The following is a 27,947-nucleotide window of genomic DNA, read 5'->3' on the forward strand; positions in this document are numbered from 1 at the left end:
CCTGAATTTGCTACCCACCAAACTAAGAAATGCGGTAACAATAAACAATTTTAAGTCTGCTCTAAAAAAATATTTAATCCCAAAAGAAAAGACTCAACGTTTTGTATAGTATTGTAGGCTATATTTTTGTATTTAAGTACATATATTATATATTTAAATTTTTTGAACATAGTTCATCCGTTTTTTCATATATGTTTTTGACTGTCTGCATATGCTGTTTAGGGTCACTCTCACAAAATAAGGTTTAATAAAAAAATAAAATAGAAATAAAGTCACTCAATTTTAATATCTTTTCGTATGTTAATACAATGTGCTCAAGTGGACCCAATTTGGCCCCAGTGGAGCACAGTGATATAAAATAGAAATAAAGTCACTAAATTTTAATATCTTTTCGTATAAAACACTGTGCTCAAGTGGACACAATTTGGTACCAGGGGAGCAGTGATATAAAATAGAAATAAAGTCACTCAAGTTTCAATCTTTTCGTATGTTAATACACTGTGCTCAAGTGGACCCAATTTGGCGCCAGTAGATTTTTTTTAATGGAAAATAATGAATATTGTTTTTCTTTTATTTTGAAAGAGAGATATTTTGAGGATTGTAAATGTCAAGTGGAACTTTTTTTAAATCAGAAACAAAGTTGCATGGCATTATTTTCCATTAAATAGACTGCCATAAAACCTCGAAAAGAAGCCCATGCGCTCCTTCATTTTTAGTACTCTTGGGTGGGCTTCTTTTCCACACGGAGTTCTTTTCGAGATTACTTTTGCAAACTAAACTGGGGGAACTGCTAACTTCCCGCCCGGAAAATATTTTATTTACATGATTTGAAAAATCTTCTAATGTAAATAATTAACAGCATCAAAATTTAACAGTGTGTCGTGTTGACCGCGAATGACTAACATACCATCTTTACCATAATACACCTGCACAGACTCATTTGCATAACAACGCACGCACATACCAAACTGTTTAAAATAGAGCTACAAGGTACCCGAAAATGACATCTATTATGTTTTCAAACAACATGCATAAGCATCTTCAGTACCCCGCCATGCTTGGGGCTGAGCAAAGACAATTTTGAAAAAAAGAGCTGTATACAGTAGGTTCCCGCCCGAAAAAATGGCGTTACATTATTTGAATAAAACAAACTATATAAGACCAAGACAATATATGAGCTTGTCCCCGGAAAGTGCACCTATTCATTGAAATATAGAATTAAATATTAAGTCTCCAGTACTAGCCCATCCATGGTTGAGGCAAAGCAATGAAAATAGAGCCCAGAAATGCACTTACTTATACGTATTACTATACATAGTCACCTATGATAATTATGATAATGTTAAAATTTCAACTATACAGATGCGACTTCAACATTTTAGGTGGGGTTTTCTACTTTAAAAACTCGACTTCGTATATGCCTATGGCCTAGCCCGGCGGCGGAATTAGTCTAAGCTTCGAAATTGGTCTGGAAATCGGCATCTTTGCAAATGTTCTATATTTGATCTTATTTCACTCTCCATTAACCCTATGCAAAAACCATCGGAGACTATTTGTTTAAAACATGTTTATTCTGGGACGGTGCGGCCATACACACCAACTACTATAAAGAATCGGACATTTCGCTACCAATGTTGCAACATTGATTAACAAAATCAAAATTTAACAGTGGGGCGCGTTAACCGGGAACGACTAACAAGTGTGAGACATGCAATGCACGCGGCCGTGACGGTAATTCAACAAAACAAAATTATGAAATACAAACAGAGCTAGCACACAAAAGCCTACTTACTAATTTTAATATTTCTATAATTTAGAAAACAATTAGATTTATCATATCACCTTTGATAATTATAATGTTAAATTTCAACTATCCAGATGCGAGTTTTAGGTTGGGTTTTAAAAAAACTCGACTTCATATATACTTCAATTTCGAAGATCTGCTTAAAAAATATTTATTTATTTATTTATTCTGCCATAAACTTTTATTCACAACATATTAGTAGGCCTACAATACAATTATCTTGCATGAAACGGATATTTAAAAATACACTATAATGTGTAACGGTAGAATTACAATTCTAATGTAAAAGATTAACAAAATAAAAATTGACCAGTGTTGTGTGTTGATCGCAAATGACTAACAATACCGTCTTTTCTACAGCACATGTGCACACTCATTTGCATAACAAACGCACGGCATACCAAACTACGATGAGATCTCTTTTTTTACCATTAAAATAAATTGAGGGCGCTAAACATAAAATTTAAACCATCAAAGCAGTTTGCAAGAGCCAAAAACAAAGATGGTAAATGTGCTCTCTCTGCCTCAGCACTAAGGCCCTGCCACAGCCTTTTTGGGTCGTTTCCACCACATCACCAGATGCATTGATGTTGTCGCCTCATGATGTGTGGTGGAAAGGGGGACGTATGATCTGTGAACCCCAAACACAGTGGCTCGCATAGCCTTAACTCTATTCCACCGACCAGCGTGGGAATCGAACCCACGACATACGTGTTGTTAACACGACGCTCAGACGACTGAGCTAACTGATCATTTTGGTTTTAGCAAGGTTAATAGGATATATATGACGTAATGATCAATTACGTAATACACGTATAAATAGACTATTATCAGCTTTTCGGTCATGTACTTGGTGGCGTAACGGGTAATGCTCAGTTTTGAGTGCTATCGGCTGGGGTTCAAACCTCGACGGATATTTTTTTTTTTTTTTAATGTTGTTTTTTTTTAATAGAGATATGTGACACTGTATTGTCGAACATGTATGGTACCATACCGGTAGGTATTCAAATATGCTTAATACGAAAAGATATTAAAATTCAGTGATTTATTTCTATTTTATATCACTGTGCTCCACTGACGCCAAATTGGGTCCACTTGAGCACAGTGTATTAAAATACGAAAAGATATTAACATTCAGTGACTTATTTCTATGTTATATCAATGTGCTTCCCTGGTACCAAATTGGGTCCACTTGAGCACAGTGTATTAAAATACGAAAAGATATTAACATTCAGTGACTTATTTCTATTTTATATCACTGTGCTCCTCACTGGCGCCAAATTGGGTCCACTTGTGCACAGTGTGTATTAACATACGGAAAGAAAATAAAATTCAGTGACTTATTTCTATTTTATATCACTAAACTAAAGGAGGGGAGTTTCTAGATTCCCGCCCGGAAAATTGTATCTTTACATGATTAGAATTTCTAATAAAGATTAACAAAATCAAAATTTATCTTTTAAATTTAATTTTGTGGCGTGTTCACCGCGTAGGACCAACAATACCATCTTCTCCATTACACCTGCACAAACTCATTTGCATAACAACGCAGGGCTTACCAAACTGTTTAAAATAGCTACAAGGTCCCCAGAAATGACACCTATAATATTTTGAAACATGATATATAAGAGTCTTCACTACCCCACCATGATTGGGGCTGAGCAAAGACAATTTTGAAAAAAAATATTTATTGAAATATGAAATTAAATATTAAGTCTCCAGTTAAGCTCAACATGGTTGGGGCAGAGCTAAGAATGAAAGCTTAGTCCCCGGAAATTATGAAACGAAATATAAAAGTCTTCAGAACCAGCCATACAATGGTGATTGTTTCCCAAGTGTGAGACATGCAATGCACGCGGCCGTGACGGTAATTCAACAAAACAAAATTATGAAATACAAACAGAGCTAACAAACAAAAGCCTACATTTTAATATTTCTATAATTTAGAAAACAATTAGAATTATCATATCACCTTTGATAATTATAATGTTAAATTTCAACTATCCAGATGCGAATTTTAGGTTGGGTTTTAAAAAACTCGACTTCATAATTATGCTTAGATTTCGAAGATCTGCTTAAAACATATTTATTTATATATTCTACCATAAACTTTTATTCACAACATATTAGTAGGCCTACAATACAATATCTTGCATGAAACGGATATTTAAAAGCACACTATAATGTGTAACGGTAGAATTACAATTCTAATGTAAAAGATTAACAAAATAAAAATTGAACAGTGTTGTGTGTTGATCGCGAATGACTAACAATACCGTCTTTCCTACAGCACATGTGCACACTCATTTGCATAACAAACGCACGGCATACCAAACTACGATGAGATAAAATTAATTCTCTTCTAAACACGTAACGAAGAGAATTAATTCTAATTGATATCACTGTGCTCCACTGGCTCCAAGTTGGGTCCACTTGAGCACAGTGTATTAACATACGAAAAGATATTAAAATTCCGTGAATTATTTCTATTTTATATCACTGTGCTCCACTGACGCCAAATTGGGTCCACTTGAGCACAGTGTATTAAAATACGAAAGATATTAACATTCAGTGACTTATTTCTATTTTATATCACTGTGCTCCACTGACGCCAAATTGGGTCCACTTGAGCACAGTGTATTAAAATACGAAAAGATATTAACATTCAGTGACTTATTTCTATTTTATATCAATGTGCTTCCCTGGTACCAAATTGGGTCCACTTGAGCACAGTGTATTAAAATACGAAAAGATATTAAAATTCCGTGACTTATTTCTATTAGTATCACTGTGCTCCCCTGGCTCTAAATTGGGTCCACTTGAGCACAGTGTATTAACATACGAAAAGATATTAAAATTAGTGACTTATTTCTATTTTATATCATCACTGTATGTGCTCCACTGGTGCTAAATTTGGTAGTACTATTTCTATTTCGGAAGTAAATAAAGGCATATATGGCGCTCCGTAGAAGTAGAGAATGCTCGATCGCCGAAATGACGCTCTGAATATACCTCTCAGCTCAGCCAAAAAGATAGTGTAGCCTAGCTAGTCAGTATAGAACGCCGTTACTGCCTTCTTCGGCTCTTTTACCATTCGGCCCTTTCACCATTTGGCTCTTCACCATTTCATACGGCTCTTTCACCATTACGTTCGGCACTTTTACCATTACGTTCGTCACTTTTACCATTTCATATAGCTCTTTCATCATTTCATACGGCTCTTTCATCATTTCATACGGCTTTGTCATCATTTCATACGGCTCTTTCATCATTTCATACGGCTTTGTCATCATTTCATACTGCTCTTTCATCGTTTGGTGCTTTTCTATTTGGCCCTTTTACCATTACGTTCGGTGCTTTCATCATTCAGTGCGTTTACATTTCGGCCCTTTTCACGTCCTCAACAAATATGACCCTTGACATCGGGTCAAATGAGAAAATGTGACTGCTGCATGGAGCCTAGCCCAACTTTCTCAAACTTGCCCAAGTACACGCGCGGCACATCAAGTCCTAAGGCAGGAGGTTGTTTCCACACCACTACCACCAATAGGTGAACAATTGTTCAACCAATCAAAACTTTTTCGATTCGTGTGAATATATTCTATATTTTATACACTGTCTCTATCTCTATAGGCCTAACCTGTTAGCCTAGTTTAGGCCTAACCAACCTGCCTCGGACTCAATGTGCCGCGCGTGTACTTGGGCAAGATAGATCTGCACGAGATATTTGTAATCTCACGGTGGACGCTAGTATTATTGGACAAATTTACAACGTGGAATACAGAAGTCGTTGTCAGGGCTAAAGCCATAAGTTGTTTTGGTCAAAGAAGTCGATATAAACAATCGGAAAGTGCCCATATTCGATAGAAACTTTTATTTTACTTTGTTTACATAATTTCTTCCCTTTTTTATAAACCAAACCTAAAATTGCAGCACAGACAAACGTTGACCTAGACCCTGACCTTAATTTGACGTACCTGGAAAAATTAAATGACGCAAACAAAAACTTCAATCTAGGCCTACGCCTAATTATTTAGAAACAACAATAATTCTTATTAAGATAATAATCAAAAAGTTAATAGGCGCTTTTTTTCACGAAACGGAAAGAGCTTTCGATCGATGCTGTGCAGGGAAGCGTGAGCAACAGAAATAACATAGCGCGGCGAGCATATTATTTTCGGAGGACAAGTTAATTAAAAATGTGTAATTCTTTCATCACTGTATGATCTGATTTATCGAAGAAAAAAATGATTTCCTAATAAAAATAAAACAATATCCTATTGAGTGTGCCAAATCAAGGATTTTCAACTTTAAAAGCGAAAAAACTATCCTAAGTTAATGTTATAATAATATCCTCGTCTGGAGTTCCAGGAGGCTCCCATGTAGCGTAATAGGCGAGGGGGAAGTGGGCAGAGTATCCCCTGACGGATTCTACCGTGCTGGCAACATGGTGGGGATGACGTCCGACTCGCATAATATTTCATCTAATTCTAATCTAAGTAAAGTGCAATTTCGGGACATACCAGCTCTATTTTTCAAAATGGGGTTAAGGTTCTGTATATTATTATAATTTCTTTTTTAAGCAGACAGGGTGTGTACACGGGTTATAATTACACCGCGATCATAGTTATCCAAAAATATCATATTTGCTCCCCCTGCCCCAATGAGGCCTTTGTTATGCGGCTGGCGCCACCCAGGTTCGCCTCCCCCCTCCCTTGTTTTTTGTCAATTATAAACTTTCCACGATAAATGATGAAATAAAACGTCGGTGAACTACAAGAAAAAGTGTAACAATCGACGGCAATCGACGCGATCGTTGACAATCGCAGAATTCATTTCAACTCTAGCGATATCGCAACGTTAAAACGAAAGAACTGACAAATTATCTTGGGGATATAATACATGACGTTACATAATTGATGAACAAATCGGTTGACTACATTAATATTTGTTGCATTACAAGCCTAGCCAAAGACTATGATGTTCCGAAAAGAGGCGTGGTATATCGGTAGGACTAGCATAGTCCAACATTATATTAGGCTTAGGCCTAGAAGAACGAAGAATCATCAGTATAGAGATAGTAGAGTAGGCCAGGCTGTGTCTCTTGCACTTTTGTGAGCCAACTAGGCAGGGGATTGTTCCTTGATAAAAACAAGGCCAACAGCCATAAGTCGCGTGTTAAAACGCATAGTAATACCGGACCGACAGACAGACAGACCGACCGACCGACCGACATAGTGAACTATACAAGCAATATAACAACATGCTATCACAATAGTGACTATAGGCTGACCTCAAGATGTAAATCCCTTTTAGATAGGGGGTTATACCCGGTACCTGTCAAAATGATTTTTATCAGCTTTTGTTCTTGCATGGTATCGAAATAAATCAAATCAAATCAAAAGAAACTATTATTACAAGAAATTAATAGTTATAAAATATAGCTTACAATCTTGCTCAGTATATAGGCCTATATCTATCTATTTTCCGCTTGATTCTTAGCTTATTATTATACATTTTCATTTATTTTAAAGACATTTGATGTGTAAACTACATCATCAAGATAATATGTTCTATTTTACCTTTAAATGGCTGCTGTCCGATCCCCAGAAGATAATAATCTTGATGAGAGAGTAACGATAGGCCTACTTATGTTTCTAATAACAAGATATCTCTCAATGGGTCTTCTATCATCAGTAGATGGCAGTTCTATCAACAGCTTGTCACGGATGTTTACATTTTCTTAAGAGTTTGGTGTACTATCATTGGTGTATAGTAATCAAAATACCACAGCTTTTCTCACACTACCTTCCTCAAGCAATTGCCGCGATTTTCTGACTCAATTATCATTGTATTTTTTGTTGGAGAGGCGCGAGCGGCTTGTGTGGCACGAGATGGTTGATTTTGTTTGATAAAGATTGGACGCAACGCAATGAAGTTTAGAACAACCAAGCAATTCAACAGTAATTGCTTGGTTCATAGAGACGCAACGTAAGCGCAAGTGATTTGGCCAATCACAAGCGAAGGATTATTTGAACAAAAGAAACACCAGACAAAAAAACAAATGCAAATAATCTTTTCCTTTATGCCCTATATTGACCCCGTTAATGATTGACGAGAACACGGAGAAAACCAATTTGTCAGAATTTTAATGAGAAAGTGAAAAAGTTAATAAAACCTTTTCAAAGAAATAACGTAGGCCTAGTAGAGTTTCGCGTGGATATGTTGATGGTCCATTATTGATAAAAACGCGTTTATAAGTTAGTTATGTTAGTGGGGAAGTTGCAGACATGTCATTGGGTCAATCAACATCTTGTATATCACAGACACATTTATTAAAACCCCAAAAATGATCCCAACAGAAATAGGCTAATACGCTTTTTTGGCTATCCTGGAAAATATTTTATAAATGTATTCATCTGCAGTTTTTTTAGTAATTAATGTTATTAGGCCTACTTTGAATGTATTTTTATAATGATTTTTCTAACAAAATAAAATCAAAACAACTCACAAATACAATATAGGCCTAGATAATATTCCCACGGATGAATGCGGTACGGTACTGTAATATTGAATGCCGTGAGTATCAAAAAGTGACATAAAAGCATAAACATTTATATTATTTTATAGCCACGTAACACAATAAACTAAGTGTATTGCCATGAGTTTTGCCATAAACTTAACTGTGATTATTTTAGTATAAGTCAGACTAGCTTGCCCAATTCCAGTTACCCATTGAAAACGGTATCTTTGATATTGTAAATCTAAACATTTTGATTTTAAACTGGTGGTCTTCAGTATTTTTGTATAAGTGTTTTGAAAAAAAAAAGGAGTTGGACAGAAATGTTAATTAACAAAACGTATCAAAATGTTAAAGCGCCATCTATAGTTTATAAAACTTTTGTAATTACGCGCGCTGGACGGTCTCTCGATTCTATTTCTAACAAGGAACCAATTCAGTGATTGTGATACATTCTGAAATCTACTAACTTTAAAATACATGTTGATCATCAATCCAATTAAGAATAATTCTACTAAAAATTAATATTGTGATAATAACATGGTAATTGTGAAGATGTTTTAAATATAACAATTCAGCCTATTGCCGCTTTCGACGTATTAATTCTTTTAAAACTAGATACGCCGGCCTTATATTACTGACAACTATTCTATATTTGGCCAAACAGTAATAAAGGTAGAACGAAAAATGATTATGGAAGTTCACAAAAATACTCGTGGGTATAGTGTGAAATAGAGCGGAGAAAGTCTATGCTAATCGACACTAAATGTAGAAAAATCGGCAACTTAGTTTCCCGTATGAATTCAGTTATTTGCGGCTAATGTCACCAAAATTAAACACGACAATTTTAGTCAACGACGACACAAAATTGACACATGGAATAGAGTTTCAAAGTCAGCGTAACGTCACAATGGTTTTTTTAGATTACACTGTTTAAATCAAAAACCGAACGAGATCATGATGACAGAAATGTAACAGACTGATATGGGTTTAATATTATAGCGAACTACTTCGTAGCATTTAGGGGGTTAACGGTAAAGATCTACTGCAGCAAACTCTAGGCCTATATCTATTCCCCATCTTGTGGGTAATTCTGCAGCAACAACTTCAAACTCTAGGCCTATATCTATTCCCCATCTTGTGGGTAATTCTGCAGCAACAACTTCAAACTCTAGGCCTATATCTATTCCCCATCTTGTGGGTAATTCCGCAGCAACAACTTCAAACTCTAGGCCTATATCTATTCCCCATCTTGTGGGTAATTCTGCAGCAACAACTTCAAACTCTAGGCCTATATCTATTCCCCATCTTGTGGGTAATTCTGCAGCAACAACTTCAAACTCTAGGCCTATGTCTATATTCCCCATCTTGTGGGTAATTCTGAATAAATCGATTGGTTGATTAGTAAGATTGTGTTCTTATTCTGTTTTCCCCAGCATTTCTGATAGAAATTTGCATTCTTGTAATGTTCGTTAATAATAACCATGACATAAACCTAAAATATCTATACAAAATAGTAGTGTTTCTTTGTAGCAATCCATACAATAAAACTGCAACCAAAGTAGGAGTTGTTATCCTAGTTATTTTCGTCTATTTCTTAATCCATAGATAGTTTAAGAGGTTATTAAAACATCTAACATTCAGAATTGAATACAATGTTTGTAAAGTTGACGTTACGTAGGTAATAGAATGGGACTTTTCAATAGTGAGTTTTACACAGTAAGAGAAAAGTCCTAACCCAAACAATCTCTATATACTGTCCTCATATAAATGTTACGAATTAAACCTAATTTATTCTAACTGTTAAAGTTTTTATTCGTTCGCTTAGATCACATGTTTATTAAAACTGATTTGAGTATCTCAACTATGTTTATCAACAAAACCAAGCTAATCAAGTGTTCAACTAAATCATTCCGTAATGCTCATCTTACTTAGGCACGTTTTTGCTTCGATATTTCCTAGATTTAATTAGTTAAGTACTGTGGCAGCGCACAAGTTATTTTGACTGAGCTGTATAGGCCGCCAAATTAGGCCTAACATTTCAAAAAATATAAATATATAGCTCTTTTTCGCTACTTTTTACGAATGGATGGCAAAGCCCACGTCATGAGTTGTCAAAATCCAGTAGGTCTACCAATTGACTTTTGTCATACAGGATAGAATGATAACAACTTAATTTCATTCATTTTCAATTATAAAAGTCAGAGTATAATGATAGGCTATTCCAATACCGAGCAAAATAACAAATGTGTATTTGTACGACTTATAGTCGTAGTTCAATTGCATCCCATATGAAATACCCGAAATAAAGAGCTATATTCGATCCGAGACATAATCATTAACATGGAGAAAGAGAAATACTTACACCAAGAATAATCAAACCCTAACACAAATCGTAACCCTAACAGTAATTCTAACTCTACACTAATCCTTACCCTCACTAGTCCTAACCCTAACACTACTCTTAACCCTAACATTAATCCTATAACCCTTATTAATCCAAGCCCTTACTAATCCAAACCCTAAAATTAATCCTAACCCTTACACTATTCATAACCCTAACACTAATCCTAAACCCTTACACTAATCATAACCCTAACACTAATCCAAACTCTAACACTAATCCTTACACTAATCTTAACCCTTACACTAATCCTAAACCCTAACACTAATCATAACCCTAACACTAATCATAAATAACCTTACACTAATATTAACGACTTAGGGTATGTTCAGATCCATGGAGTTATGCTTTCGTATCGCAAGCAATGTCATAATTATTATAATTAGAGTCGTAACAGCAAAGTGTTCAGATTTGCCTAGCTAACGCTTTCGTTTCAAACTGAATTGTCACCGATTTGGGTGAATATCTGGTATGCAGGAGTAAATTTGATTGGTTACAGGTCAAAATTGTTGATGCATGACTTTCGTATCATAAGCGGCGTCCACTAATCTTGTACCTTGAGCTGTCGTAACGAACGAAAGAGTAGTGTCGTACGAGGTGGCTTCCACTAATCTTTTCCTGGTTCAGACCTATGGAGTTTTACGCCGCGTACAATACGAAAGCATAACTCCGTAGGTCTGAACAGGCCCTTAAAGAGCTGATGCTCCTGTCTTCATTCTGACTGTCAAAACATATCTGGAGAAATCTGAATTGGCGTAGTCAGTGGGGCTCCCTCTGTATCCAGCATCAGTAGACATTTGAAATAATTAGCGATCATGCATTCATAAAGTACATTAGTAAACCTCAACCCAATGAGGTGACGAGAGCATTTTTAATTTTCCTGAACGAACAATAAGTGGTGAAAAATTTACGATCTGGTAGACCAAATCAGGTGGTAAAAGTCGCTAATACTCTTGAGATAAAAAATAATTTACGATCGTGCCTTGTTATGAAGCATCCGTCTCAACAAGCCCTTCTCTTTATTTCTTAAATCTTCCATGCCGTAAAGTTGATCAGACTTTTTTGGTGTTTTTGTTGCAAATTTCCAAATAGTTTTATAATTTTTAATATCCATTATTCTATAGCTAAAAACAGCTATTTTATTTATAGAATGATAGAAATTTAAAGACTTTACATAATTATGATTTTTTTAAAAATAAGTAGCAGAGCTCATAAACTTTTTAAAAACGTAATTACCTTTACCGAATTATCTTGCCTGATAGTGTATCTTTTAGTAACATATTATTTCATTAAAGAACATTTTTCATATACTTTTCCACAGTGTTTGAATCCAAAGAAATGCTTTCAATTTAAAATTAAAAAGATACGGACTAACAAAATCCCCAGCGATGTAGGCCTACTGCCACCAAGACAACTTCGTCGATTTTGGGCGCATATGAAAAAGATAATCATCTCGTTGACGTTACTTCACGAAAGACGGGCGCCAAACAGCAAACATTTTTTCGGCAAAGTCGTAAATTTGTGATTATCTTTGTTGCACCGATAACAGACATTCTTTATATAAATCCAAAAAACTGAAAAATGACAATATTGTGGGTATCTGTGGATGTAAATGGAGATACAAAAAATAAGAAAAACCTAAATGAAAATGATAAAATAAAAACAGCCATAAAAAGTAAGGAAAGTGACACACTTTTGGAAAAAACAATTTATTCATCATGAAATATTTTAGATGTTTTATTATTTACATTACGCTAAATGTTAATGTTGTGGTATGTGGGTTGTTGTAACGAGCTGCTCTTTTCAGTGCGTATACAATTCGAGCATTGCACAGATATAATGATTAGGACGTTGTTGATAGAAATAATTTAAGATTTCAACAAGATAATAACTCTCATAGACTATAGACAGAAACAACAAATCCGTTTAAAAACTAAAGCACAATAAAAAGCAGGTCGTTTTTCTCTTCGCTTCATAGAGGACAACAGAAATACGATTTTTTTTATTGAACATAAATCATGTAAGTACAGTCGTATTGGGCAGACACAAGCACCTCTGTATCAATTACATTCTCATTTTAGAGTGAGGCTCATGTATCCAGAGCTCCGGCAATTATATCGAGAAAAATTGAACTATTTTACGTAGGTCGCGTTTTATTTTACAACGTAATCTTAAAATGCACTTTTTAAAAAATGAATAAAATGATGAAATAATTGAGTTCATTACGATAATCTGATTCAGCATTGAAATTTGAGTTTCTTGTCCGGATTTTGTTGTATCATCTTGATTTAAACGCGTCCATTATTTTTCTAAACCGTGTCTATTCGGTTTCTATATTGACTAATGTCTCAAATTTACAATATAATTTAAACTACAGTATACATTTCCAAAGACATATTTTGCAATCATATTTTAGAAATTCTATAGTTTCCTTTAACTTAGCCTAAACCCTATATAATATAGGCCTACAACTTCTGATTTTTACTTAGATGATTCGTGTACGGCAGTAAGAAAAACAAAAAGTGAGTATGGTCGTGTGTAACACTGTCAGGACTATCACACCAAGGTCTTTGTGTTTAAGGATATACTAAATGGTTTGACTATATTAAACATGTTGATAACGACGAATCAAATTAGTTAATTAACATTAGATGTTGGCCTACTAATGTATAGGCCTACATTATTTTTGTTTGTGTATTTATTGCGGTACAATACAATAAAATTACAAAAAGTAGGAGTGGCTAAAAATATTAATCACAAGAAAGTACTGTACACATAAAACTACTCTATTAATGATGCAATAGAAAGAATAAAAGTATAGAAAAATACATCGCTTTCTTTGATTATATCTTTTATATATTAGGCCTAAACAGACTTAATTATCTTATTACTGAAAATACTTAATGTCGATCTTGATACTGTACGTAAGAGAAACAGTACTACAAATAATAATAAAGGTAAAACGAATTTGGATTCATGTATTGCTGATTATGCAAAATGATATGATTATTAAATTGGCCTACCGTACATGATAACCAGAAGAATGATACACATGATAACGATGATCATGACCTGATGTACAAAATGTTGAAGTCTATTAAACTATTATTTCTATACAATATTATCTAAAGATATATTGTCTCCTAAAAACATGAAAATAAAATCATACTTTAAAAATATGACTATATTTTTTGCTTAACATTACGGTGGCATACTCCACAGCAAATTAAAAAAAACATTTTTTCACAGAGACAATATATGTTTAGGTTAAAATAATTTCAATCCAGACTGTCGGCGTATTTACCTGCGAGTGAACCTCGACATGTTAGGAAAGAAGGATATTAAGTGTTTAATCTCTCAATATCGTCGCAAAAACTAGTTCGGTAAATTTCCTGCATAGAAGCTATTGCTGATTGGGATTTTGATTTGTGAGATGTCTCTACAATCCATCTGTTCACATTGCATAAATGTTGATACATCCCAAATATGGTTTAATGATGTATATACTGAACATATCTATAAGGTAACTCTATGAAGCAACATACTAACTACTTACTAACATAATTTATTATTTTTAAAATATGAGAAATTGTCCGATAATTATCTTTCAGTAAAAATTTCTGTTACAGTGCCAATGAGTTATAAAATATATTGAATTTAATTAATAACACAGCAATAATGACATGATTTTTCCATTAATATTGTTTGAATGTATGATATAATAAGAATTATGAAGGATTTGTGATGTAGTCTAGGACCTGGGTCAGATTTGTATGCATTTAATTTAGGAGAGAATATCTCAACTGTTATAGGATAATTTGACCCCCACGAACAACATGGAATGTGTGCCAAATTCGCTATCCGGGGCGAACATGCCCAAAATCGGGGTCAAAGGTTAAAAATGTGTGGTTATTATATCTTGACAACCACTTGTCATACAGATTTACTTTTGGTGTCAAATTGTTCAGAATATACATATTTATATTCGATCTAACACAACTTTAAGCGAAAAAATGACCGGAAATGCTTTTACTGACCTTTGACCCAAAAATGACCAAAAAACACATTTTCGGGTTAAATTATTCTTTAAAATGCCAATGGACAAACTGTATGGTATCAAATGAAAGCATACACAATATGCTACCCATTGCTACCCAACTTGTATTGAAAATGTTTAATTATGAAGCTAATTTTATGGAAAATGTGCATATTTTGATTATTTTTATACAAAAAATGAATATTTGGTAGCGTAATTGTTATGTTTATTTATATTATATTAAATAATTTAAGTGTTTGGAAAAACTATTTGGTATCAAATGAAAGTCCATAAAATATTCTATCCATTGCTATCCAACTTGTATTAAAAATCTTTAATTATGATGCTAATTTTGTTAAAAATGTACATATTTTATATTTTTTTTTTTAAATGAGAATACTAGATAGTGTAAATTTATTTTGGTTTATTTATGATATTAAATAATTCAAATGTTTGGAAGACATATTTGGTATCAAAGGAAAGCACATAAAATATGCTATCCATAGCTACCCAACTTGTATTGAAAATCTTTAATTATGTGATGCTATTTTTGGAAAATGTGCATATTTTAATAACTTTAGACAAAAATGAGTATAAATTAGTGTAAATTTATTTTGGTTTAAATAATTCTAGCGTTATATTTGGTATAAAAAATAAAACCCCATACAATATACTATCCATTGGTACACAACTTGTATTGAAAATCTTTAATTACGACTTTTTTGAAAATATTCTTTTTTTTTGACAAAAATGAGTATACAGTAATAAGTAGTGTAAATTTATTTTGGTTTATTTATAATATTATATAACTCTATATTTTCCAAAAAAAATGATTCATTTTCAATACATATTGGATAATCTGTATGTACTAGGTAGCATGTATACCAAATATTTATTTAAAACACTAGAATTATATGTATAACTAGAGGGTACTCCGAGAGTACAAACCTCCGCCTACTATAAAATTCCCCTACATAAAATGTCCCCGGAAAATATATATATATTTTTTAAATATTTTTTTGTATTAGTTCTAAATGTAAATAGGCTAACTGCACACTACAAAGTTGTGGATGAGATTGCTGGTTCAAGTCCCGCTGAGGTTTTTTTTTTTTAATTATTTTTTTATTTCTTTTTTTTTTGTGGACCTTGATCTTTGACCCTGACCCTTCAAAATTTAACCACAATTATATGATGAGTCATTGATCATTGTGGCTAAGTTTGGTGAGAATCGGATAAAAACTGTGGTCTCTAGGCAGTAAAATAGTTTTTTGTTAGTTGTGACCTATGACCTTTTCCCCTCAAATTCGAACTCGTCCGAGCTTTTGAGGCATAGATCATTGTGTCCAAATTTGGTGAGAATCGGATAAATACTGTGGCCTCCAGGCTGTTCACAGACACACACACAAACACACAGCACACAAACATACAGGGGTGAAAATATAACCTCCTTGGCGGAGGTAATAAACCAAAATATATTTACACTAACTGTATAACACATTTTCTAAAAAACCTTTATAATTTTAACTTATACAGTACTCATTTTTGTCAAAAATTAATAAAATATGCACATTTTTTTTTAAAACTATCATAATTAGATTTTCAATACAAGTTGGGTAGCAATGGATAGACTATTTTATGGGCTTTTATTTAATACCAAAATAGATCTCCTAAACACTTTAATAATTTAATCATTATAAATAAACCAAAATAAATTTACACTATTTAATATACTAATTTTTGTCAAAAATTTATAAAATATGCAAATTTTTCAAAAAAATCTACATCATTATTCATAATTACAGATTTTCAATGCAATTTCAAAATGGCACCCAAATCTCCGTAACCTGTTGGTCTATCAAAATGATATGGTATCAAAATGCTTGGTAAACTTACCAAGATCTTCCAAACACTTGAATTATTTAATATAAATAAACCAAAATAAATTTACACTTTTTAATATACTCATTTTTGCACAAAAAAAATAAAATATGCACATTTTAATCAAAATTAGCATTATAATTACAGATTTTTAATACAAGTTTGATAGCAATGGATAGAATATTTTATGAGCTTTCATTTGATACCAAATAGTTTTTTCAAACACTTACATTATTTAATATTATATAAATAAATATAAAAATTACGCTACCAAATATTCATTTTTTGTATAAAAGTAATCAAAATATGCACATTTTCCATACAATTAGCTTCATAATTAAAATTTTCAATACAAGTTGGGTAGCAATGGGTAGCATATTGTGTATGCTTTCATTTGATACCATACAGTGTATTCATTGGCATTTTAAAGAATAATTTAACCCGAAAATGTGTTTTTTGTCATTTTTGGGTCAAAGGTCAGTAAAGCATTTCCGGTAATTTTTTCGCTAAAAAAAGTTGTGTTAGACCAAATATAAATATGTATATTCTGCACGATTTGACACCAAAAGAACATTTGAATTATTTAATATCATAAATAAACCAAAATAAATTTACACTATTTAATATACTCATTAAAAAAAAAAAAAATAATAAAATATGTACATTTTTAACAAAATTAGCATCATAATTACAGATTTTTAATACATGTTGGGTAGCAATGGATAGAATATTTTATGGACTTTCATTTGATACCAAATAGTTTTTCCAAACACTTAAATTATTTAATATTATATAAATAAACTTAACAATTACGCTACCAAATATTCATATTTTGTATAAAAGTAATCAAAATATGCACATTTTCCATACAATTAGCTTCATAATTAAAAATTTTCAATACAAGTTGGGTAGCAATGGGTAGCATATTGTGTATGCTTTCATTTGATACCATACAGTTTGTCCATTGGCATTTAAAAAAATAATTTAACCCGAAAATGTGTTTTTTGGTCATTTTTGGGTCAAAGGTCAGTAAAAGCATTTCCGGTCATTTTTTCGCTAAAAGTTGTGTTAAATTGAATATAAATATGTATATTCTGAACAATTTGACACCAAAAGCAAATCTGTACGACAAGTGGTTGTTGAGATATAAGAACCACACATTTTTAACCTTTGACCCCGATTTTGGGCATGTTCGCCCCGGATAGCGAATTTGGCACACATTCCATGTTGTTCGTGGGGGTCAAATTATCCTATAACAGTTGAGATATTCTCTCCTAAATTAAATGCATACAAATCTGACCCAGGTCCTAGACTAATGTGGTAATTAGTGATGTATGTTTGTGTATTCACGACAAGATAATTATTAAAACTTGTTATTCACAAGATAATTAATAAAACAGGTTAAACTGTTAAATTGTCAACTACAATATGATGGAAATCTTCCTTATTTAAGGATCCAATATTTGAAGCCTGGATCCTGGATTATGATTTTGATTGTATAACATAAGAAATAAGGAATAAAACCAGTGCAAGAGATTGAGGAGGTAGGCCCACATATCCCTACAATATTAAACAAAACACTTACACATTTTTTTTCTTTTAAAATTGTAGATATTTTATTTGCCAAGAGTGACTTTAAATCATCACAAATGTTTCCTTAATAAATAATAACACCTATTATACATACTTTGTTCAAATTGTTAATAATTGTTCAGATTATTAACAAACTGTTCAGCCTAAAGTTAATTTAAATGTAATGTTTTTATTTTAATCCATTATATACATTGAGTAATTGTCATATTAAACAAAACCTCTTATTTTGTTCTTTTTACTGATAAACCGTTCATAATATTAATATGCACCATCAGTAAGACAACATTCTCGTATGCTAAGTGGGTCTACTTGTAGGCACAAGGGCCATGAAAGCGCTGTGACTTGTAGGCACAAGGGCCATGAAAGCGCTGGGACTTGTAGGCACAAGGGTCATAAAAGCGCTGTGACTTGTAGGCACAAGGGTCATAAAAGCGCTGGGACTTGTAGGCACAAGGGCCATGAATGCGCTGGGACAAAGATAATTTTGAGGTGGTAAGGTAATTTAAGGAAGACAGAAGCGGCAATTTAAAGGAAATGGAAGGAAGCTCAAAATTGGATATCGAGGGGAGAGAGAGGACGTTTTGGTTTGAAGAAGACGACTGGTTGCTTAACTTCAGGAAGTCCCAAGTTAGGCTTGAGAAAGACAATAAAGTAATTCGAGGGTGTTTCTAAGATCTGCTAAAAGTAATTTGAGTTTGGAACTAATTACACTATTTTTCAAATCAAAATCAGTCATTCCACCAATATCAGTGGTCTTTATCGTAGGCCTACTACCAACGAAATTCATACGAAACATTTACAACATATTAATTCACCTTACTTGGCACAATCTGACAATTATGAATAACATGACACCCTATCCGTAGATCAGTGATTACCGAATAGTAATACAGTACCACATTATTCATACGTAATTAGGTTGGTGAAACGCTAGACAGACAATAATGAGAACGTTTGGTGACCGAGAAACAGTTAATGATGACCAACATAATCCTCATACTATGTATGCCGGTGATGGCGTTAAAATAAAACCCAGCCTAATTGCCACTTAATAGCACAGTTTTCGTTCGCTTATTCATGCACTCATTGCCCTTGATCTGTGGGCAATTTAAAATCCTTAATACAGTGCAAAAATTGAAATTCCCAAAGGACTTATTCAAACACTGCGACGTATCCTCTGGCTTAACACATTTATGCCTACATAATAACCCTAATTTGTTAAACTAGTACTCGGTCAAACTCATGGAAATCCATAATTTTGTCATAATTAACTTTAATATAGACATTGTCTCATTAAATTTTCACCTCTGGTAATTGCAAAGTTCATTTTTAAATCTAAGCTTTCCAATTTTAGATATGAAGGATGATCAACATTCCTAATATAACTACTTTTATAGTATAGATATATGTACAAAGTTAAGTATATAAAGAAAAGCAAGGTAAATTAAAATCAAGAATGTAATTGTGTACGACATGAAACCAGACAGTACCAAATAAATATTGAGTGTATCCAAATGTGACGAAGAGCTTACAAACCAATTGGCGTTTCGATAGCTTCCACTACAATGCCAAACTCGGATATTAATTTGGGGTAGTCGCAGAAGTGGTTAAACTATTTTGTTTAGGTATGGGTAAGCAAACAGTTGAAAACGGATTATATTTTCATATTTGTTTGGAATTTTTGAAAAACTATTATGAAAATACATTAATTCTTAAAGCAATATTGGCCTTGGTTTTCAATTATTGTCTAGCATGCTTCAAAATCATCCTGACACAAAACAAAAATACTATATGTTATTTAATCCAATTTTGACAATCTTGTCTTGATGTACAGTTTTCAATTATCTCAATAAAATTTAGATAAGGTGATACCTAATAAAAAATATATATATAACTTATAGTTATATAATTGTCCAACCATGAGAGACAATTAGCCTATCCAATCATTTTATTCGTTGATAGATTATTAACCAATCTGGAAGTCATGTTGAAAGACTATATAGACCAATCACATGGAATTTCTGTTACGATTAATATAATATATAAAAATCAACAGATTGTGTTTATTTGCTCCAATAAATGCTGGCATATTATATTTGATTATTGGTCTAATAAGATACAAAATACAGTTGGTTTGTCTTAATTTGTTCCCACAATACCATATCATCACAAACCAAACAAAACATTGGAGTATATTGAATAAAGAAACATTCAAAAACCCATTAATTTAACAAAGAACGAATTATTGTTTGAACAATTAATTTCATACATTCTGCTTTATTTACAATTTCGTTTCAAATTTGTACGTTTCTGGAAAATTTTATTTTAACAGTGTTAAAATAACTATCAACACGCCATTCTGAGAAAAAGACATTTAAAACGTGATTGGTCGACGATTTTACATACTTTGGATTAAAATATCCTATATATTTGGACATTTTCAATAAGGGAAATTCGTTTACAGGTAACAAACATGCAATACTCCGGAATTATTTTCGGTTTTCCAGCCTCAATTTGTCAATGACATTACATATGTTGACGCGCGCGCACAAACACATTCTGTACGCGTGCGTAAACATCATGGGAGCGTACTATAATTGATACTTTTTATAATAATATAACATTATTTAATCTACACTAATACTATTATATTGAAATAAATATTTGAAAGAGATAACTTTGTATAAAGATTGTTTTGCAGAATCTTTCTTTAGCAAATTTAGTCAAATTTATACATATCTTTACATTTTAAACGTATATACATGTGTATACCGTGCTTAACATTACTTTTTTCACTTAAAAACAAAGATCATAACAGTATATTTAGGTTATTCTCAACACGTTTTGACAGGCTTAGATGTCTGAATACACACCGTTAATTTGGCAAGAGGAAGTGGTATTGGCAATGTCAGCCTACATAATGTACCGTATGTCTTAACAAAAGCAAGTTGTGTATACTTGAACTGCAATTTTTCAATTGGTGAAAATAAAAGAGTGTTTTCAACAAACAATTACCAAAATGGAAAAAATATTAGCCTACAATGAACTGATTCTTGATTAGCTGTACGATATAATAATAATAAATAATAATAATAATAATAATAATAATAATAATAATAATAATAATAATAATAATAATAATAATAATAATAATAATAATAATAATAATAATAATAATAATAATAACTAAGTGTAAAACAAAGTTTTCAATTTATTAATACTAAAATATAATTGTTTTAAGCCCTTGTTCGTGATAAAACCAAATCGCAACAATTCGGGTCTCACGAAATTAAAGCGCTCCCCATTAATGTGAAGTAAAGTAAATTTCGGCACTCTTATAATATATAATATTACTCTATAATAATATAAAATGTAACCCTATTTAAACTAAGTATGCTAAAAATGACATAATGGCAACAACGTTACACCATTGGTTGTGGAAAATTTCGCCTTGGATCGAGACCAGTCATCATGGTTGTTGGATCATACAATTGAGTGTTTCCACGACCCATATAACCGATTCCATTCGTACAATATCGACTATCCCTCATGTACGGAGAAACATCTCTAGAATATGGTGTTGGACGAGTGTTTGATCGGAAATAACAACTTGGACTATAGTTATATTGATTTTCATGTGTGTAACTAGAGAAAGGAGCTTCTGCGCATGACCCATTTGAAATAGGTGCAGTGAGTTCTGAGAAACTTGGATTGGAATTCAGTAAACTGTTTTGAACTAACGTGTCCGATGTCGCTGATTGTGTATTCGTTGACGGTACAATGTTTCTATTCTTCTCATCTGTTATATAAATAAATAAAACAAAGTACAATATATAAGTTATGTTAATAAATGTAACCTTTTACTAGGGAGAACACCATGAGCACATAATTATCAATTCGATGATATAGGAAATCGTTGGTTTCTATTAATTACAGTTTAAAGCATTTAAGTTATAAATCAGTAATTTGCTTTAGTGCAAACACCCGAAATAAGTCTTTAGACCTCACCTCTGAACATGTAACAGTAACAAGGGACACTGAAAGTAACTAGTAAAATAATATTAATGCAATTAATTTCACGAATAAAATCCGAAACTACTTACGTTGTTCCTGCCTGACGCTCTTGTTTCCTGCCCTAGCTCTTGCTACTCCGTATATTTGTAACGAACTTGGCCGATGATGGTTCCTACTTCGAGGTCCGTTATTATGTGGTATAATTTCAATAATACTTGAAGAAAAACTGAAATAAAATTTTAAATTGTTCAAAAAAAAAACCCTCAATGGTGTTTTAATCTTTGACAATTATATTCTTCTTTTTTTTATTTATTGTGTATATTAAAGAAGAAGAGAAAGTATACATTCATTTGGAAATGCTAAGGGTGATTTTTATACAAAAAATAATATTTCAAATTGATTATCATACCAATCGTCTGGATCGCATTCTCTGAAGCCCTTAGCAAATGGGTTACTTGCAATCTTTAGCTGCGTAATCTAAAAAAATAAAATAAAAAATAATATTTAAAAGTTGTTTTTAATTACGGTTCGGATATACCTATGTTAGTAAAGCGTTTATTCTCAAGACTGAAATATAAATAAATATATGTTGCATATGCTGAAAACAAGAATCTAACATTTCAATTCTTGGTAAAAAAGTATTTTAAGATTTTTAGTAATAAAAAAGTATTAAAATATTTACAAGAAAAAAAAAAGTTTAAAAAAAAGTAACAGAATTATTATTCTTTTTGTATCTTATTCCGAGGTGATAATCAGTTCAATAAGGCATTCCCCAAAATGTTTAGAAAGATGAACTAGATAAGATAAGATAATAAGATTTATAAAGCGCAAATATCCACAAAGTGCTTAAGATGTATTATAGTGTACGTAAAGGGATATCAAGAATTGTATAACCATTTCAATACGTTTTTGGACATTTCAGTCCATGTCCTTATTTTTTTATTCACAAAATATTTTAAAATGGCGAAGTAAAAAGGCATTCTTTATTATTTTCAAAATGTTTGTGAATGCAATTCATATAACCTGCTGATAATTTCATTAATTTTATTTAAAACACGGGATACATAGTACAAAGAATATTAATAACACACGTTTTGAATGTTACCCAAGAAGTCTAGACAATACAGATTTAATTTGTTTTATTTGTGTTCAAATGAAAACTAAATATACTGTCGTTCTATAAATAAATCGACATTGAATGCAATGTGAATGTAATGTAAGGTAAATATATAATTAATCAAATCGCAGTTATATTAGTGTCAAAAAGCCAAAATGTATTTCTAAACAAAATAAGCAACATTACATACTTGATATGAGGCAAGTCATGTGACATATAACACTAAAAAATCGGTAAAGATCAGATGATGGAGTATGAAAATATTTAAATAACTACACCGCGACTTAAGCCGCTATTAATTTTCTATAAAACTATCTAAAATAGTATACAATACAATCCCTTATAAGAAGGGACACCTTTTGGGCGCAACTAAGTATCCCCCTTAAAACCCCCTGTCACCTGAATAGTTGGTCATAGTTTTAAAATATTTCACCTCATTAGTATCTCATTAATAAATAGGGGTGAGGAATCCCATGGTTTTACAAAGGTTTTTCTAATCTAGTCTTTAGAGTTCACAATTGCTGTAATACAGTTGATGAAATTTCTTAAAACATTTGTGAGATAGATACGGTAACGCGAGAAAAATGTCTTTAAAACAGTTTCGGATCTAAATGAGTGAATTCGATTAGCTACAAAAGATGGAGATTCTTTTAAAGATTACACGAACATGTTAATTATCCACGTTTATTTTTATTTTTCTAAAAACTATAGGCCTACAACTGGCGAACAAATTGTCTATCTGCAGCACGATATAATTTCTTGGATAAATTGAGAAAAATAAGCAATATAACATAAGTTAATTAGAAAAACATAAATAATCTAATACACGTTATTTGTGACAAATAGTTCTTCATTTTTCTTTCACGTACGTACATAAAATATATCATTAAAATTTAATAGAGTTCGCTTATCTTTCGCTGTATTAACCATTAAGCATGTTGTAATTACTGATATCTCACTGCGTGTTTCTATTTTTTCCTTCATCTCTTGTGGAACTAACGCTGTTGTTAATTATAGTCAGTGACGCTTCAATTCTCTCAGATAAATCACGTCAACTGTACGTCCATATCTACATGTATTTTTAATTGGGTTTCACTTGTGAATATTCTCACATATAATAGGCCTAGGCCCGTATTTTATGATTGATTATAAGCGCCAGGTTGATTATCAGAGGCGATAAATATGATACACAAGCCCTACTTTATATATTATTTCTAACTTGCATTAGCGTGTGTTTTTTAAATGTTGTAACGTGAATTTTATTTCATAATCATTCTATTTCTATATAACTTTGTTTTAAATGTTAAACAATACGTCACAAATAATGATTATATTATACAGTAAATTAAGTGTAGCGCTCTACAGTCTATACCCTTCACGACACAATTTGATTTTACGTAATTATTTAATATAATTTATGGTACCATTAATTATTATATTATTCTATTTGGTAAAGAAATAAAATAAATTAGAAGTAATGTTTTTTCTTTGTGTACGGATTATCACTTACAATAGAATAATCAATCAAATAAATAAAATAAATTTGGTGAAAAAGTGTTTCAAGATGAAGAAGATTATCATCATAAAGAGACTTAACATCGAGGCGCGTACAAAACATGCTGTGATTTAAATAATGCATTTAGTCACCAGATTTGATTTGTATATTTCTACTCTTGTTGAGAAGCGCTTATTTGAGCATCAACACTAATACTCAACGTACTCAAAGTCCTCAAAGATTTACTTGTTAATTTACGGGTCGAAAACTTCTTTCAAAAGTGCTAACAACATCACGTTTAGTTTACACTCTCTTACTAATGCGTCACCATTATTAGCATTTTTAACATCTCCGAAGAAATATATCGTTGCTTGATCAAATTTAAATTAATAAGTCAAATATTTATATACAATCAATCAATAGAATTTCAAACTAATTTGGAACCGTATAGTAATTAGCTCCAGTCTCACGTGATTGTTATTTTTTAGATGCCTTTATGACCACTCATATTGCAAGGACATGTTAAATTAAGTCATTTTGTATTGTAAAATGGGATTAGTTTTGAACATGGTATATATCATGTATCTAGTCGTAATGTCCTTGAAGCAATGTAACGGAATTTACATGATTATTACGATTAAATGAGATTTTAATCCAGACATTCTGGAGAATCCACACTATTGGTGGATTGTCAGTAACTCCTCAAGAGACACAAAACCCACGCTTACAAAATCCGTACCAGTATTAAATCAAAAGTTTTATGGGAAAGCAGGATCGTATAGGAATACGGTTACGAGAATGTATACTACTTTAAAGTTTAACAAACAATTGTTTGAGCTTTCTTTAGATGAATTTTTGTCGGGAACCTATAATTATAATTTCCATTGATGATAGTATTTTTGCCATCTATGTGTGCGTCTTGGCAAAAACCAAACTACGGTCGTGTCAAGTCAAACTCTTTTTTTTTTTACGTTTAGCAGAAATGAAATTAATTAAAGAAAGAAACAAATTAGAAAGGACAAATGCTAATTGTATCGCGATTTGTCTGATGAAACTAATTTGATGTAAGGCTTAAGTCTCAACTATATCGAAACTATTTCAGCCTCAATTTGTCTTAGTCTTTTAATTTAACAAGGTCAAATTTCATGTTTAAAAAGCCTATAAAGATTAACAGTTCAAAGGATTGTCCACAAAGCAGCCAATACCATGTGTTATTTTGTTTATGCATAACAAATGTTGTCTTTATTCCAACATAATTAAAAGTTACATAATTCATTGTGCTAGTGTGCAGTTAAATAAGATATATTATAACAATAATTTAGTTTGATCTCATATTAGATTCAAACCCATTCACATTGGTGGAATGAAGGTATGTGTATAACAGTCGGTGTATGTTAATATCATTGAATCATTGCATCAAAATATGACTCTCAAACTACTCTCAGACTTAGAACTAGTTCAAAAGGTCTTCACAATCCTAACCCAATGACCCACATTTATTATTTTTATTCGCTTCTTGTTTTCTCTCAAATTAATATACTTCAAGTTTGTATTCGATACAATGTTTTTTCTTTCTTTATTAATAATAAGTGGCTATAATTATTTAGTCTCTACAGGTACCGTATATGTTGAATCTCTTTCTGTAGCTTCTATTTCAAGAGGTGCTATATAAAAACTTATAATCAAGGTCCAAATAAGAATAAAATATCAATTTATATAGGCCATATTATTTATTCATTACTTATGTTTACATCTATTCATCCAAACTTGAATATTTGATTGTTTCCCAATAGTAAAAGAAATAGGTCAATATAATAATAGTTCGTGTTTTTCATCAACAACATTATGTGTGTAGTAGAATCTGTATATATTTGGGTGATGAAAAGAAACCGCCAAGTACCCAGTAGAAAGATCTTAATCGCATCTTCCTTACACTGCAGAAAGACAAATCGATCGGTCATCGAGTTCTAAATTCGTTGATTATTATTCTCCAATTTTCCAGAAATTCCGGTCCAGTCTGGCGTGAAATAAGCAGTTCTTATCCCCCTTAGTCACCGACTGGGATTTAGGCACACAAATACGCATGTTTCATTTGGCCTAGAATAGCCAGTATTTATATACGGATGATGGTGACCCAATTACACGTGCTACGGTACGTGTTAGGAAATTAAGTCTATTGTCGATATAGTTTTAAACCAAGAAGGGGACAATTTAAGAATCATTAATTAGGAATCATTTGACACCTTTATTGTCGGGTGAATTCTACTGTCTTTTTTCTTGACAATCACGTTTTAGGGATGACAGATTTTATGACAAATTACGTTATGAATCACCAGAGATCATGATAAACATGTATTCTATCAATTTCATAAGTAGTTTTGTTAGAAAACAAGACCCCTAGGCCGACTGATTCAATATACTGTCCCGGGGCTTCAATGTACAGTATTTGTTCTTTTTAAATGAACACAATTTATGTAACAATATACCTTATAATAGTGATGACTTAATTATACAAGTTATACAACCGTGCATGCATTTCACCCATTTTAACTCGAGATTTACGATGTCAAGACATTCATTGTTTTAAAAATGTTATATTGATAATTTTAATTTTGTAATATCTTCACTAATTTTACTGATATGACCGACCTTTATGTAGGCCTAGACATGGATGTACCGTTAACTGCATATATAAGTCCGAATGCATATTAACTAAGAGTTTTTAAGTTATTACAACTTACTCGATGATTTTGATAAGCTGTCACTGCCGTAAACTGTGTTTCCGAAAATACAAATGTTTTAAAATCTCTCTCAGGCTCCGCATCAAAGTCCTTCTTACCACTGACGTGAACTACGTGAAATCGAGGCTGGTAACGGTGCATTGAATTTAAAATAATCTAAAATTTAAAAAAACACAAAAGTAAGTAAACAAATATCTTCATAACTTTGGGATTCGTGGAGAGGGCGGTATTATTGTTATGGCAGTTGGTACAATAAATGTGTAATGGTCATGAAAATAATGAATTTGTACAACAAAGGGGCATTAAGTTACGGGGGTGAAGCTGTGATGTCAGCTTTGGTTGCAT

At 32.2% G+C, this 27,947-nt stretch overlaps 1 protein-coding gene across 2 annotated transcripts in view; it reads right to left on the reverse strand.

Annotated features, from left to right (window-relative positions):
* Positions 1 to 21,399: 21,399 nt before the first annotated feature.
* LOC144858044 (T-box transcription factor TBX20-like) overlaps positions 21,400 to 27,947 on the reverse strand; it is a 37,547-nt gene continuing 30,999 nt past the window's right edge. For both annotated transcript variants that reach the window (XM_078714639.1, XM_078714638.1), the window contains exons 5-8: positions 27,603 to 27,758; positions 22,659 to 22,726; positions 22,339 to 22,475; positions 21,400 to 22,034 (exon numbers count right to left, since the gene is read on the reverse strand). In XM_078714639.1, the coding sequence (XP_078570765.1) occupies positions 21,658 to 22,034; positions 22,339 to 22,475; positions 22,659 to 22,726; positions 27,603 to 27,758 (738 nt within the window). In that variant the 3' untranslated portion in view covers positions 21,400 to 21,657. The remainder of the gene's footprint in view (positions 22,035 to 22,338; positions 22,476 to 22,658; positions 22,727 to 27,602; positions 27,759 to 27,947) is intronic.

Source organism: Antedon bifida, chromosome 2, assembly GCF_963402885.1.
Source record: "Antedon bifida chromosome 2, ecAntBifi1.1, whole genome shotgun sequence".
In the NCBI taxonomy this organism is placed as follows: Eukaryota; Metazoa; Echinodermata; class Crinoidea; order Comatulida; family Antedonidae; genus Antedon; species Antedon bifida.